Source organism: Alosa sapidissima, chromosome 3, assembly GCF_018492685.1.
Source record: "Alosa sapidissima isolate fAloSap1 chromosome 3, fAloSap1.pri, whole genome shotgun sequence".
NCBI lineage: Eukaryota > Metazoa > Chordata > Actinopteri > Clupeiformes > Clupeidae > Alosa > Alosa sapidissima.
The window spans coordinates 17,472,259-17,487,782 of NC_055959.1; the positions used below are offsets into that span (position 1 = coordinate 17,472,259).

The following is a 15,524-nucleotide window of genomic DNA, read 5'->3' on the forward strand; positions in this document are numbered from 1 at the left end:
ACGCTTTCAGAAAATATATTGTTTATATAGTTGAATAATTTTTCTCTTCATGGTCCAGGCCAAAATGTATTATGTATACATTTTCTTCACCTAAATCCATAAAATCCCATTCATTTCAATGGGGGATTTACTTAAGTGGTCTACCAGGTACAGTGGGAATGAGTTTATTTCTTGTTAACATGATTTTTTCTTAAACTCTGGGACCAGGGCTACAAGATAATACTACTTTTTTCAGATAACTGACTTTTACCATAAACTGGGGCCTCAACCGTTTGGTAGAGGTTCATAGAAATTGAATGGGAGGGTCCCAGGGTGGGGCAGCCGTGGCCTACTGGTTAGCGCTTCGGACTTGTAACCGGAGGGTTCCCGGTTTGAACCCTGACCAGTAGGCATGGCTGAAGTGACCTTGAGCAAGGCACCTAACCCCTCACTGCTCCCCGAGCGCCGCTGTTGTTGCAGGCAGCTCACTGGGCCGGGATTAGTGTGTGCTTCACCTAACTGTGTGTTCACTGTGTGCTAAGTGTGTTTCACTAATTCACGGATTGGGATAAATGCAGAGACCAAATTTCCCTCACGGGATCGAAAGAGTATATATACTTATACTTATATACTTTGAAAAAAATCACAGTTTTTTTATACTACAGCCTAATAGAGCAAGATAAAACAAACAAAAACAAAATTTTCACTTTTATCATGGTGTGCCAGTTAAAGGGTTTTAATGTGTCCTGGTGTGTGTATGAATTCATCTGCTTCTTTCTTGTCCTTCAAACCTCTTGCCAACCCCACCTCATTTCAGTATCTTCTAGTAGTACTTGCTTTAGAGGTATCGGATCTCATTTCTGTTAAGCATCTAGAAACCGTTTTTAAATTTTCTTGAACATAAATACAGTTGAACTGAATTGAATCGATCAAGGAACAAGCCTGAGTTCTGAAACCAGGGATTTCTTTTCAAGAGCTAGATGTGAATAAAACATACGTGTCCTTCAATCCTGCTCTAAACACACTGTGATTGCTCTTAGAAACCATAAATTCACATGGCTACAAATGCCTCAATAGTCTTGAGAAAAATCAGTATTGCCATGGTTCACTCCCTCTCACACACACACACACACAAAGCACAGAGAACATAAACAAGCACATAAACAAGCTGCACTGAGAGTAACATAACAAATGCTTTACTGCCTCAGTCATGTTTTATTCCACAGCCCACTGTGTCAGCAGTACTCACAGGCACACCATGACACACACACACTCACACACACACACACACACACTCACACGCACACACTCACACACACACACACACACACACACACACACACACACACACACACACACAGACAATTACCTGTGTCTGGCAAGTGACCTCTGGCTGCCCCAGCTCTCAATGCCTTTGTTCCTCTCGTGCAGCTTGCTGCTCAGCTCATTGATGATGCTGGCCTTCATGCCGGACATGGGCGGGTGCATCTTGCGCCCCTCGATGAAGCTCTGCGCTCCACCCTCGTCCCTGCCGGAGGCCCCTGTGGACATCTGCGTCCCGTCGCCCCACATGGACTTCATCTCGGGTGTGCGGGGCCTCTCGTAGTACAGCATCGAGGAGCGGCTGAGGTTCTGCGACTCCCGCAGCCGGTAGCTGTCCTCCTCTGCCTGCCGCTCTGCCGCTGCCGCTTCCGCCTCTGCCTCTTCGTCATCGTCATCCTCCTCCTGGCGCTGCTCGCGGCGACGGTAAGCAGCGGGTGCCGTGCTGGTCTGCCGGCGGGCTACGCCCTCGCGGTAGCGCTGCACTTTGGGGTAGGTGGAGACGGCCGAGCCGCTAGAAGCGGCTGAGGTGGACGCGGCAGCAGCAGCGCTGGCGGCCGTCTTGGTGTTGTGCATCTCGAAGGACTGTCCATCCAGGTAGCTCATGTAGGACTCGAGCAGGTCGGTGCTGGTGCGGTCGCTCTCGCTGGGCAGCACACCGCCGCCCCGCTCCAGCCTCTCGGCGCGGCTCATGGCCAGGATGCTGTCCAGGTGGTGGTCACTGCTACTGCGGCTGTCCAGCTCCTCGATGCCCGAGTCCACCACTGTCTCCTGCGACTCGCCGACGCTCTTGGAGGATGTGGTGGAGGCAACTGTGGGTGTCCGGTGGTCAGACCCCCGTCGGATCCCACCGCCCGTGGCCACTGTGGAGACCGTGGCCGGGCGCTCACTCGGCGCGGAGCTGGTCACGGAGGCGGCGCTGGACGTGGCGGTAGCAGTGGCCAGCGAGACGCCCCTGTGGGCAGCAGAGGATGCAGACGTGGGCACGGGCGACGGGCTTCGGTAGGCGGGTGGAGGAGGAACTGTGCTGATGGACTGGGGTGGAGGGGTGGGGGAGGAGGCCCGTCCCGTCAACGAGTGGGTGCTGTTGTACAGGTGGTGCTGTGCCTGTGTCTGGGAGAGGCCGTAGGACCGGTGGTGGTGGTAGGCGGAGGTCGATGTCGGAGGAGGTGGAGGTGAGACGCTGGGTGGGGGAGGAGGACCGGACGGCTGGAGGGCCGAGGAGTGGGAGGTGTGGGAGTGGCCGTGGGACGGGGAGGCCGGGTGCTGGATGTGGGGGGAGGAGGGCGAGGGGGCCGACTGAGTCAAGTTGGCCACCTCGCTGTCATAGGACGTGAGGCTGGACGTGGTAGAGTCTCCAGCCTGGGGGGAGGGCAGGGGCGTGTGCGGTGAGTAGCCGGTAAGGATGTAGGACTCCTTCTGGGGTGGTGGGGGCGGAGGAGGTGGAGGAGGCGGTGGTGGCGGAGGGGGCTGGGGGACGCTGTACTGCTGCTGCTGTTGGAGGTGATGCTGCTGCTGTTGGAGGTGCTGCTGCTGTTGAAAGTGCAGCTGCTGTTGCTGTTGCCGTGACACCATGCTGTTGGCCACCAGGCTGGCGTAGGCGCTCATGCCACTCGACGGGATGCCCCGGTCGAAGCTGTTGGCGAACTCCAATGGCGGAGGCAGTGGGTCGGCGAACACAAATTCGTCGTCGGCATCCACGGATGGCGCGGGGGGTGGGAGGACCATGATGCCAGAGCCACCGGCGGCAGCAGCGGTGCCCCGTTCGCCCGCTCCTCCTCCTCCCTGGGTCTGGCTGGTCACAGCTGGTGGGGAGGGAGGTGTGAGAGACAGGATGTAGGAGCCCGCTTCGCTCTCCATGCGCAGGAAGGACGGCCGCCGTGGTTGCTGGGATGCCTGCTGCTGCTGCTGTTGTTGTAACTGATGCTGCTGCTGTTGTTGTAACTGCTGCTGCTGCTGTTGTGGCGGCGTCTGCGATCGCTGTGCCCGCTCCGCGTCTCTCTCCCGGGACCTCTCGCGCTGGCGCTCCCGCTCCTTGTAGCTGGGCTGGTAGTGCTGCTGCTGGGCCTGGTAGTGGTGCGTGTGGACCGTCTTGTCTTCCGAGAAGCGGACTCGCAACCCTTCACGAGGCGCGGCGCCGCTTCCACCTCCTCCACCTCCCGCCGGTCCGCTGGTCTCCCGCTCGCGATCCGAGCCGGACCCGTCCTCGCCCCAGCGCAGGATCCTGGGCGAGGGCGGCCGCGTGGACGTGGTGGTGGCCGCCAGCGAGGACGAGGTGACCAGGTAGGAGGAGGTGCCCGAGGAGTGCGAGGGCGTCGAGGATGAGGCCGCCGGGCTGGCGGACGGGTACACGCCCACGCTGGACAGCTGCCGGGTGAACATGTGCTCGGCTCCTCCGCCTGCCGTCCGGTCGCGCCGCATGCGGCTGTCGTCCTTCAGGGCGCGCTCCCGGGCGGCCAGGGCTAGGCCCAGCGGCGACGATGGGTCCAGGACCTTCCCCGTCAGCGGGTGGATGAAGGTGGTGGTGTGCTGCAGCTGCTGCTGTTGTTGTTGTTGCTGCTGCAGCTGCTGCTGTTGAGTCCGAATGCCGGCACCGTAGAAGTCGACCGGGACCGACTTGGGCTGGTAGTCGCCCATCTGCCCCGTGGCGGTTGTAGAGTACTCGGGCAGCCCGAAGGCCGGCGGCATGCTGCGGGCCTGGTGGATGAAGGTGTCGCCCGAAAACATGCCCTCGTCTATGGACTTGGACGGGCGCAGGCGGGGGGTGGGCTGGGCGCCCAGCTGATGCTGCTGGGAAGCTCCCACTCTTCCTCCAGCGCCCACTCCGCCTCCTCCTCCTGCTACTCCTCCTCCAACCATCGCACCCCCGACGTCCTCCTCGGCCGAGAGGAAGAAGGAGGCACTCTTCCGGCGTGCCTCGTGGAAGCGTTCGCGATCACGCCGGGCCGCCCCGACGATGGCGGCGCCGAACTGGCTGGTGAAGTCCATGCTGTCCTGTGCCCGGATGGAGGGCAGCGACGGGGGCAGAGCCGGGGGCATGGAGGGGGGTGGCGGAGCTGGCGTGGACGGGGGAGCGGGCGGGGGTGACGGCCGGGGGTGGCGGGGCCGCTCCGGGCGGGGGCTGAGAGCCGTCGGCATCTGCGGAGGTGCCCTGGGGAGGCTCGGCCTCCACGCTGCTGCCCTGGCTGCTGCGGCCGCTGCTGCTGGTGGAGGGCGCCTTGACGATGATGGTGGGGATGGGGATGGAGCTCTTCTCCACCGAGCCCTTCCCTCCCAGGGCCGCCAGCTGGGCCGAGCGCATGTCCTCCACCTTGGACTGCTTGACCAGAGGGCCCTTCCCCCGCCGGGCGCCGCCCTTCGGCACGCCACCACCACCGCCACCGCCCGCCCCTGCTCCAACCCCACCGCCACCCCCTGCGCCGGCGGCCCCTCGCTGGTCCCCAGGACCCCGTGGCTGGCCCTGGGATGCCTGCATCTGCTGCTGGGGCATCACTGTGGCGATGCTGGTCGGGGGCACGGCATTACTGTAACCCCTCCTCAAGCCCGCCGCTTTCCCTCCACCCATGCCCATACCGGCAGCACCCCCGGCCCCCGACACCCCGCCCACTTCACCTGGGTAGCCAATCACCTTTCGGGAGGCGGTCCTGGTGGGTGCCTGGTGGGCGTAGGAGGCGGCGGTGTGGTCAGGCGGTGGGCCTCCGCCACCCCTGTCCCTGCCGGTGTAACCGGACTGCTGGTAGAGCTGGTAGTGTGCGGAGGTGGCGGTGGACTGGGACACGGACACGGCGGACGACTGCTGGGCGGTCTTGCCCCTCCAGCCGAGGGGAGGTGCCGAGGAGAAGGGGGGGTCGGGCGGAGCCGTGGTCGGGGGTGGGGGGATTTCGTCTGAGCCAGGGACGGATAAGCTGCGCGCAAACTTCATGCCCGGAGGATGGAGGTACGACTTCTCTTCCTCAGGGACCCCTACAGGGAGTAGGAGAAAAGGAGAGATGAAAGAGAGGCGGAGAGAAGGAGAAAAAGAGGGAGAAAGAGAAAGAAAGAAAGAAAGAAAGAAAGAGAAAAATAGAGGGAGGAAGAAGGGGAGGGATGGAGGAGTCATAGGAGCAGTAGATTGAGTGAAAGATGTCAGAGGGGGAGATGTTGATGATGAGAGGATGAATTCACCTTGAGGAAAAGAGTGGAACAATGATGGAGAGAACAAGGCCACATGATGGACAGAGCAGCCTGTGAACAGATGACATGGAAGAGGGAGAGAGTTTATATGAACGGGACATGGAAACATGTGGAGAGGAGGGCACCTGGTAGATGGCATGCGCAAAAAAATGAGAGGAGAATTCTGACTGTGAGTCTGAAATGATTGACATAAGAACACATGCCATCAGGGTACAAGTGAGAGTGTCCATTTTGAAGTTGGTCTGTCTGCCTGGTCATGTTCAAAGATGTGCTTTCATCTTATGTGTTATGTTTCATGAGAATGATATCATTTGCCTGCCCAACATCAATGTTTCACCATTTAATTTCCTCAAACATAACTAACTTAATTGACATGAAATTGTCCACTACTACATAGTTCTAGTATGGAGACTTGAACATGGACACTTGTTGCTTATTCCAGGGTAGCTGCATTACTTCTCTTGTCTAAATAGATGAGCTTATTCTACCCCTGCACACACCGAATGGCACTGTCAATTGTCAGTCACTGGACACACACAGAAACTCAAACACACATTAAGCATAGATTTGACTCCGCTGAAGCTAAAGACTCACTCTAGAGCAAGACAGATAATGCCACAACCTGCTATCCCTTTTTTTAGCGCTACATGTGCTATAGCCCCCAGACGCCGCTACTGCACAGAGAAAGAGGACTAGGGCACGCGGAGGTTGCGCAGACAGAGGCTTGAGGTGGGGCGGACAAACAGACAGGCAGACAGACAGCTGGGAGGTCGGACAGTCTCACCGATGGACTTCTGTCGCAGCATACCGTGAGGAGGGGCGTGGCCAGAGGCAAACTGGCCCCGGTCATAACCAAGCCCTGCCCCAGACGACATCATCCCCATCCCCGACTGGTCATAATTTGGCTGCATAAGGAGAGCGAGAGGAGGAGGGAAGCACAGTCATACCACAGACAGACAGACAGACAGACAGACAGACAGACAGACAGAGCCTGCATTATATCACCAGTAATGGGCTTGAATTTCAACAAGTGCCACACACCACCACCACAGTGGATAACATCAGACTACTCAAATATCATTTTACCAATATGTGAATTACTGCTCCCTTGTGGTGAAGATTTGCCCACACAGACAATTAAAATGATATGGAGAGTTTATGAATGCACTTTCAAATAGGGGTAAGTGAGACATTAGAGCCATAATTGAGTTCAGTTTGAGTTTGTGTTTACACAGCTCATGTGATTCAGTGTTCTGGAATCATAGACACACACATACATTATGCAGTTTAAATGGAACTTCGCCACACATACATTGACATACATACACAACCACACGCACAAACACACACACACACACACACACATACACAGAGCACTACATATAGGCCGCATTATGTAAATATATGTAAAAATATACATTATACATGCATACCTCATTGCCGTAAAAGCTGCGGCCTCGCTCTCTCTTTGACCCCTGCGCCCGAACCCCCGGCCCCTCATTGGTGCTGATTGTCTGTTGAGCTGCAGCCAAAATCTCATCCAGTTTATCTGAGGAACAGACAAGACAAAGTGACTCTCTGGATTTTAGGAACTCACACACAAAAAATGTTTCCAAAGAGCTGTTTTGCTAAATGCAGGATTACTCCTAGAACCTGGGCCAAGTTTGTCTACATTTGAAGAACTACTTTTTTGTATCAATCTAATATAGGGACTTTGGCTGTTTGGGAAACTAGTCCAAAACCACATAGCCACAGGAATGTCACAGACAGACTTACTCAAAGCCATCTGATAGACTGTCCTCTTCTTCTCGGTAACTTGGGAGGATTCGAACTCTACAAATATAACACATTAAAAAGTGCACATTAATAGGTTATCTGCAGAAATAATGAAGTCATACTATCCAGTGTCCTGTGTTTCAACTTGGCAAGTAGCTAGTCTCTTAAAAAGGATTGAGGAGGTTGATTTGATGACCCACTTGCTTTGCAAACATCCACAGCACAGCTGACTCTAATATAAACTGGCAGTGCAACCGGAAAGTTTTCAGACTCAAGTTTTCCACATTTTGCTATGTTTCAAACTCATCTTAAAATGGATTAAATTGATTGAACTTTCCGGTTGCACTGTTTTTGAGGATGTTCTGTTGTAAAACCAATATGTTAAATAGCCTGGGTGGCCAATTCGGAATGAATTTCAGGATATCAGGACAGAAACCTTCCTAAAACAATGAATAAAAACACTTACTAAATATTAACACTTTAACATCTGTGTCACCATGTTTCCCAATTAATTCTTTTTCTCAAATGACTTCTTTCACATTACAGTCATCTCTATGCCCAGTCATCAAACCTTGTGTTCAGCAATTGTGTGTGTAGGTGTGGGTTAGTGCACAGACTGGTCATCGTACCTGATTTTTTTTTCCATGGCGTAGCAGCTGCAGATGGGAAAAGAATAGAGACAGGGCTCAGTATTCCACAGGCATATGGCCAGTGCGCATTGCTACGGATATTTATGCTCACTCCAATCACAGCTATATCCCCTAACAACAATAATACGACTGCGCTCTCACTGGGTCCATTACAGTATGTTACCACTGGCTCTGCAGAATACTACACACACACACACACACACACACACACACACACAGATACTAACCATCCGCCACTGCCTTTAAGCACACCCAGAAACTCACACAGAAAGTAATTTATCTCTACGTATTTTCTTTGATCACATACATAAAAACAGGCAAACGCGATGTCTGAAAAGACACACTCATTCTCTTACTCTCTCACAGGACATTGCATGCACGCGCACACACACACACACACACACACACACACACACACACCATGCAGCTCACCTCTGTCCACTGTTAGGTGTCAGCAGGGACGGACAAAGAGAGGAGAAGGGTCAGAGGTGTTAGTGGTTAGAGCACAACTACAGCACATGTTGAACACGAGAGTGCAGGGAAGGGGTTTTAAGAGTCACCAGTGAGGGTGTGTGTTCATATGAGAATATTATATTTATATTATATTAATGTAAGACTGTGTAGTGCGAGTGTGTGTGTGGTGTGTAAGTGAGTGAGTGTGAGTGTGTGTGTGTGTGTGTGTGTGTGTGTGTGCGCTAGTGCCCATGCTCATGTGCTTGCGTGACTAAGTGCTTCATAGTTATAACAAGCATGACGAATGTCTTTATCAGGGAGGGGAGTTTGAGCTGCATTGACTATCAGATGAGCCTCTTGTCGGAGCCATAATGCTTCCAGGGTGCGTGAGCGTCTTGAGCGAGTCGGTGGAAGTCCTCGGGGGGCTCAGACTGGTGACTAATCATCAGCAATGGATAAAGACCAAAAAGCCCATCACGTGTGCGAATGTCTCAAAAGAAACGACAACAAATCTCAACAAATATCCAACCCGGCGAGCAGTGATTTACATAAACACCCCTTCGGAGAAAAGTGTGTGTTGCTCTCTGGTGCATCTTCCCCCAGCTCGTCTGTTACACCACCAGAAAAGTAAAGTTCGAACAGCACTCAGGTCATGGGGCTTGATGCTAAGGCAACACAAACATCCTGATGAACATGCACAGCTGTGCTGTGCGGCTCTTTGAATAAAATGCAAATATTTATGTGAGATGTGAAGATGTAAATAAGTCGAGGAGTTGACGAAGCGATGAAAACAAAAAGGGCTCCGGCGGCCATCTGTGCGGTGAGGCCACGCGGAGGTGAGTCCGGACACTGCAGCTGGCGTAGAGGTCAGGTGAGCGAGATCCACTCTCCCCCACCCCCTCCTAAAAACGCTGCCGTCCTCGCCCGCCAAAAAATAAAAAGAGCTCCCGAGTGCTGCAGTCAGCATATGGTCGAACCCGGCGGCCCTTGGGGAGGACATTCGTCCGCACGGATCAATTCTCTCTCTGCCACAGGTGCGTCGGCCATAATCGATTGCTCACGGCATTTTTGACATGAAAATGACAAACAGCTGGACCATTCCTACCTCCTGAGGTGACAGTCTTCATTTAAATAAGCGCAAGTGATGCCCGAGAACCATCGATATGTCAAACCACCACTTTAACAACCTTTGTTTTCTTTTAGCAACTTATTTGGTTTTGTTTTGTCTACCGGTCTTTACTTAGCAGACATAACACAATCTAGAAGACATCTCAAAGAATACAGCAATATCACTGTATGAAATGTACAACATAATAGGACCAATCTGCTACCATAGATACTATATATTACTGACAAACACAGAGGATGTCCTTCAAAAATCAGTGATTCACCTGAGCTACAACAGGAAGAGGAGGCAGTATGTGTCAAGCAAGACCTGTATGAGAGAAGACTTCTATGAGAGAAGACTACGTATGTGTTGAAAATAGTGACCTTGTGTGGGATTTGGTGGGTTTGGGAAAGAATGTTCCCAAGAAGAGGCTCCTAACTGGGCCCTGATTCCTTGCTGGTGAATATGTAAGCCTTGTATCGCATTGCTGTGCCACTTGTTGGTGTATCGCTGGAGACTACTTCAAAGTGAGACTGAAATATTCGCTTCCTTGACAATACAAATAGGGGTTTGTATTTGAGGCTGCCTTCAAGTTATTCCCTAAAAACCTGTGCAATTCTTTCAACAGAAAACTAACTGGGAGGCTTTGGGCAACTAAAATTGTGTTCGGAGGGTGGCAGGTTCACACTGAGTGAGTGGCGTGGTGGTTTGCGGTTTGCTTGGAGACAACTCAACAGCTGACACTTTCGCTGGCGAACGCGATGCCAAACAGCATGTGAGTCATAGTGAGACAGCAGGACAGACTCGAGCAGCTTAGAGCACAGGCGAGCGAGCGATTGAGCGAGTGAGATACGATTCCCTTTTTGGTCAGCGTTGGTTGCGCTAGCTAGCCCCCATGATACCGAACAGAGCAAATGGAAGAGCCAGTGGGGTATTTACTCGTTGTCAGGGGAATAAACAGGTAAACAGACTTATAATAAACAGATAAACAGACCTATACGGACTACACGATCAGATCTCAGCACATCCTACAGGCAGGAGGACTGCTGGTGACTGGTGGTGGATGGTTTTTATGATTAAAAGAACCCACCAGCGCCGGTTAATTAACTGAAGTCAGCTGTAGGAGTTTTAATTCTCGGTTGTTATCAGCATGGCATCGCGGCGCTTAATCGGCCTCAGCTCGGTCGCCAGCGTGCCCACGGCGAGAGCGGCCAGGCAGGCGGGGCGCGCGGAGCACAGCCTTTTCCCTTTCAAGGGACGCCTACCCTACAGAGGGGTTGCCGTGGCAACGTGGGCACACACACACACACACACACATACACACGGCACTGGATCTCTGTGTGTGTTTTCTTTTGTTTTTCACCGGATTGGAGGAGTAGTGGGGTTGTTGAGGGGTGGGGGTCTGTTCAGAGGAGGGGACAGTGGGGGGAGAGGGCGGGGGTGAGGTAGGGGCACTAGATCAAGCTGAGAAGGGTGCAGGCGGTAAGCCGGGGGGAGAATCGAAGGGGAGCGGGGCAGTGAGGGGGCACATGGGGGTGCGTGGAAAAGGAGGGCTTTTACTGGCGAGGGGGCAGCTGGGGGGGGGGGGGGGGGGGGGTTACCTGTAGTGGGGGTGCTGGTAGTGACAGTGTGGAACCTCTGAAAGAACAGTGAAATGCATTGAGACTCTCATCCACACTTTCTGCACCTCCTCTTCCTCCTCCTATTATCTCCCACCATACTTCTCCTTCTCTATCCAACTCTGTCCCTGCACTACCCATAGTGCACTGCTGCAGTCTTCACAGTCCCTTGGCTCTCCTTTTCCTCTTCCCCTTTCCTTCAGGTTCCATCCCCCTGCCTCTTGTGCCCAGCTCTGCCCGCTCCCCTCAGCTCACCTGACCTCCTTTTTCTCCCTCCCTCCTTCTCACTCCTCACATCCCAATCCTCCCCTCTTCGCCTCCATTTCCTCTCCTCAGCTGATGGCTGGAAAAGCCCTCGTCCTTCCATCGTTACCCCCCCCCCCCCCCCCCCCCTTCTTGCTGGCCCTTTCATCCTCTGTCCTGCTATCTCCATCCCCACCCCCCACTCTCTTCCTACTTATTCTCCTGCCTTTATGCTGAGTCTTACCCATCTCCTCCAGCTCCGAGGTCATGGATTTGGAGCGCAGGGCTATTGCCGGCGTGCTCAGACGCTTACTCTGTTGAGGGACTGTGGATAGAGGGAGAGAAAAGAAGCAGAGAGAGAGAGAGAGAGAGAGAGAGAGAGAGACAGTGAGAGGGAAGGAGGAAGAGTTCTGTCACCAGACTCCTCATCATACAGCTGTCTTCATTAGACTCACCACTAGCAATAGCATTGTCATATTTACATGCTTGTTTATTAAGGCTAATAAACAATCAGCAGCATGACAACATTCTTCAGTGGACACAGTGGAACCTTTACTTGTGATACTAAACATTGATAGCATCATCATCATCATCGGCATCATCAACATCATTAGAATCATCTGCATCATCATCATCATCATCATCTGCATCATCATCATCATCATCGCCACCAACAGTATTTTTACTTGTCTCTTTATCATTGTCAGTAGAAGCAGCACTTTCTTACTTTTCTTTCTGGTGCCATCGTCCAAGTCAGGATTGCGAGTTACCATGACGACCTTCACCATCAGGCTGTTGCCACCTTGCCGGATCATGTTGACCACCTGTCTGTGGCCTACCTTAACCACATTCTGCCCATTCACCTGGATAGGCAGAGAGAGAAAGAGGGGAATAGTGAGGGACTTCATCCTAACCCAATAATAAAAGTACTACATGTCCCAAGATTCAACTCTGCACAAACCTCAATGAGGAAGTCTCCCATTCGCAGGCCTGCTCTCCAGGCCACACCCCCCTCGTCAACAGACTCGAGGTACTGCAGTGCTGGGAACGCCGGAGTGGGAGTGAACTCCTCAATGGGTGTCTGGGCTGCAATGACAGGATCACACACACACACACACACACACGCACACACACACACACACACACAGACACAGACACAGACAAACACACACAGACAAATGCACACACATCAGCAGAGTATCTGAGTCAGAAACCCCTGCAGAGGCTGCACACACTCATATCCATGTTTGTTGAGTGATAAGCAGAGGGAGATAATGGAAGTATGCCTCTCAGAATACATTGTGATTCTTGTACGTGTGTGTGTGTGTGTGTGTGTGTGTGTGTGTGTGTGTGTGTGTGTTTTAATTTGTATGCGTCTGTGTAAATGTGTGCATGTGTGTTTGTGTTAGTGAGCATTTGTGTCCTTACCCTTGGCCCCTCTTAGAACAAATCCGAAACCTTCATTGTCTTTTTTCTGCAGGAGCACTGTCTTCTCTTTGATTATGTAGTCACTGAGAGAGGGAGAGAGAGAGGGAAAGGGAGAGAAAATAGGAACAAAACAGATAGATGCCATGGGTAGGATGCAAGAATATAGGGACGCAGAGTGGAGCATGTGATGAGAGGATACAAGAAAAAAAAAATGGCAGAAAGAAAGACAAAGGAAAGAAATAAAGGGGAACAGAGGAATGAAGGGAGAGCAGAAGGAGGGAGAGACAGAGATGAAGCAGAACCACAGAGAACACCGAGATGTGGGAGAGAAAGCGAGGAGAATATCAGAGACAGAGAAAGAAAGAGAGAGAGAAGAGAGAAGAAAGGGACATTAGCAGCAGATTCAGAAACGCAGGGAAAAGTGAAGAAAGACAGAAAAGAGAAAAAGAAAGACATGAGAACGGACCATTAGTGGTAAATGCAGAAACACATAGAGGGGTGGAAAAGGAGAGTGAAAGAGAGACGAGAGAAAGGAAGAGAGAAGAGAAAGACATTAGCCGGAGCAGCAGTGAGTTTATAAATCTGTGAGCGAGTGGCTGAGTGTGTGTGTGAGTGTGTGTGTGAATGAGCGAGTGGTGGAGTGTGTGAGTGACTGAGTGAACGAGTGAGTGTGTGATTGAGTGAGTGATGGGGGAATATGGGCCTGCATATGCACACTGCACCACTGGGAAGCCTTAATCCAGAGAGGGGGAGGCGGGAGGGGTCAGAGACCAGCTCGGAGTGAAGGCGCATTTAAAAACCGCACATGAATGAATACATTGACTTCAATAGGACGGTCTCTCTCTCTCTCTCCCTGTCTCCCTCTCTCTCATATACATACTGCAAAACTTTCTTCCTCCTTTGCTAAGCACACAGGTCAAACTGTCACAAGCCGCTGCGAGCCCGTTCAAGGTAACTTCGCATTTAGGAGAGAGACGTACGCTTCGCCAGGGCCATAACCAGCTGAGCCTGCAGAGCAGCGGGCCAAATGGAACCCTGTCAGGCGCACACTGCCAGAGATTCAGACAGCAAGAGTGAGAGAGAGAGAGAGAGAGAGAGAGAGAGAGAAGGATGGAGGACAAAGTGTGGTCTTTTTGTTTGACGGCAGACACTTCAAATGGACCTGAAGCTACAAATACCCCAAGTGCTTGTGCAGAAACTCACCACTCGCACAATACCTGTGCACACCTGCTCAGTGTCCTCCCCTATTTCATTTAATCCACCCAATGGCCTTCACTCTATAGAAGCTGCTGAAAGGAGCATCAAACAAGACCATTCAGGACCTCAGTCTAGAACTTCTCCAGAAATAAAAGGTCACAGTGGAGCCTGGAATTGTGGGTAGGACTTTCTGGGGTAGCCGCCTCATTGGTCGTTGGTGAGGGTGTCTACTGACAGTCTGCCCAGAGATATTCCAGAGCCCACGCTTGAAGATTCTATATGTGATGTTTATGTGCAATGGGCACAGTAAGTAAGATGTTGCTGGTTGCCCCAGCAACGGACAGATCTGGAAATAGGAAATAGCCAGGCTAATATGTAGACATGCATATTTGGAAGCAGTGTGAGTGAACCTTGGCAGCCATATTGCATGAAAATGAAGTCTTCTCAAACCTTTTGTTTATAATGAGCTCCTCAATTATAAATGTACAATTTTTCTTTTTCATTTGTCATAGTAACAATGGTAACACGCTAAGAAACCCAGAAAGGTCAGCATTAGCCAAAACAGCTCATATAAACAAAGATAAAGAATAGTTTCTCAGGGAGCATAATTGTAGGTGTAACGTTAACTGAGTCACTGAGTGAAACATTTCACAAAAATAGCCATACTGTGCTCAACTCTCTCTCTCTCTCTCTCTCTCTCTCTCTTTTCTTTCTTTCTTTCGTGCTCTTGTTACCAGGCTTGTTGTCAAGGAAGACTACACATGGACTGCAATCACATACGAGAGCCGAGCGAAACTGGAAGCACCTCAAATCCATGCTGGGGCTTTTGGTTTTGATTAGAACCCATTTGATTTCAGCCAACGTGTGCTGTGATACCCAAGCCAGGGCTGGAGCAAGAGAGGGAGTGCATCAGACCACCTTGCCTGGAATCAGAGGGGTCTGTCGGTCTTTCTGTAGCCTGTCCCCCCTTAGATAATTCCTCTTCCCATCCAGCTGGTGAGTTCCTGTGTTCGAGTGCCACTTATTCCCACACTCATGCAGTCAGCCTTGGATTCTAACTATCAGTGGTTCATTGAGCAATTCTGTGAATGAATTTAATTGATAGAAGGATCATTCAGGCAAGAATCAACCCATTTTTGATTGGCCTATTTATGAACCCTTTCAACACCAGCTGAGCCATCTGACAGAGGGCCCTCTACAGTGTCTTGGTCATGCCATGATTTTACATAGTGGCTCATTTGGTTATGTTTACCAGGATATCTACCAGCCATCAACCACTGATGCCCACCGAACTCTTTAAGGATCACATTATCAGGGCTCAGTGTCACAGATCACATTCTCAGTGTCACAGATCACATTCTCAGGGCTCAGTGTCACAGATCACATTCTCAGGGCTCAGTGTCACAGATCACATTCTCAGGGCTCAGTGTCACAGATCACATTCTCAGTGTCACAGATCACATTCTCAGTGTCACAGATCACATTCTCAGGGCTCAGTGTCACAGATCACATTCTCCGTGTCACAGATCACATTCTCAGGGCTCAGTGTCACAGATCACATTCTCAGTCAGGTGATAG

General features: G+C 51.8%; 1 protein-coding gene across 1 annotated transcript in view; it reads right to left on the reverse strand.

Annotated features, from left to right (window-relative positions):
* Positions 1-15,524, reverse strand: part of shank1 (SH3 and multiple ankyrin repeat domains 1) — an 83,550-nt gene that overhangs the window by 3,170 nt on the left and 64,856 nt on the right. The window contains 11 exon segments of the mRNA XM_042087203.1: positions 1,349-4,383; positions 4,385-5,262; positions 6,257-6,377; positions 6,906-7,021; positions 7,249-7,305; positions 7,878-7,904; positions 8,331-8,339; positions 11,566-11,646; positions 12,049-12,184; positions 12,283-12,407; positions 12,750-12,832. Of these exon segments, the coding sequence (XP_041943137.1) occupies positions 1,349-4,383; positions 4,385-5,262; positions 6,257-6,377; positions 6,906-7,021; positions 7,249-7,305; positions 7,878-7,904; positions 8,331-8,339; positions 11,566-11,646; positions 12,049-12,184; positions 12,283-12,407; positions 12,750-12,832 (4,668 nt within the window).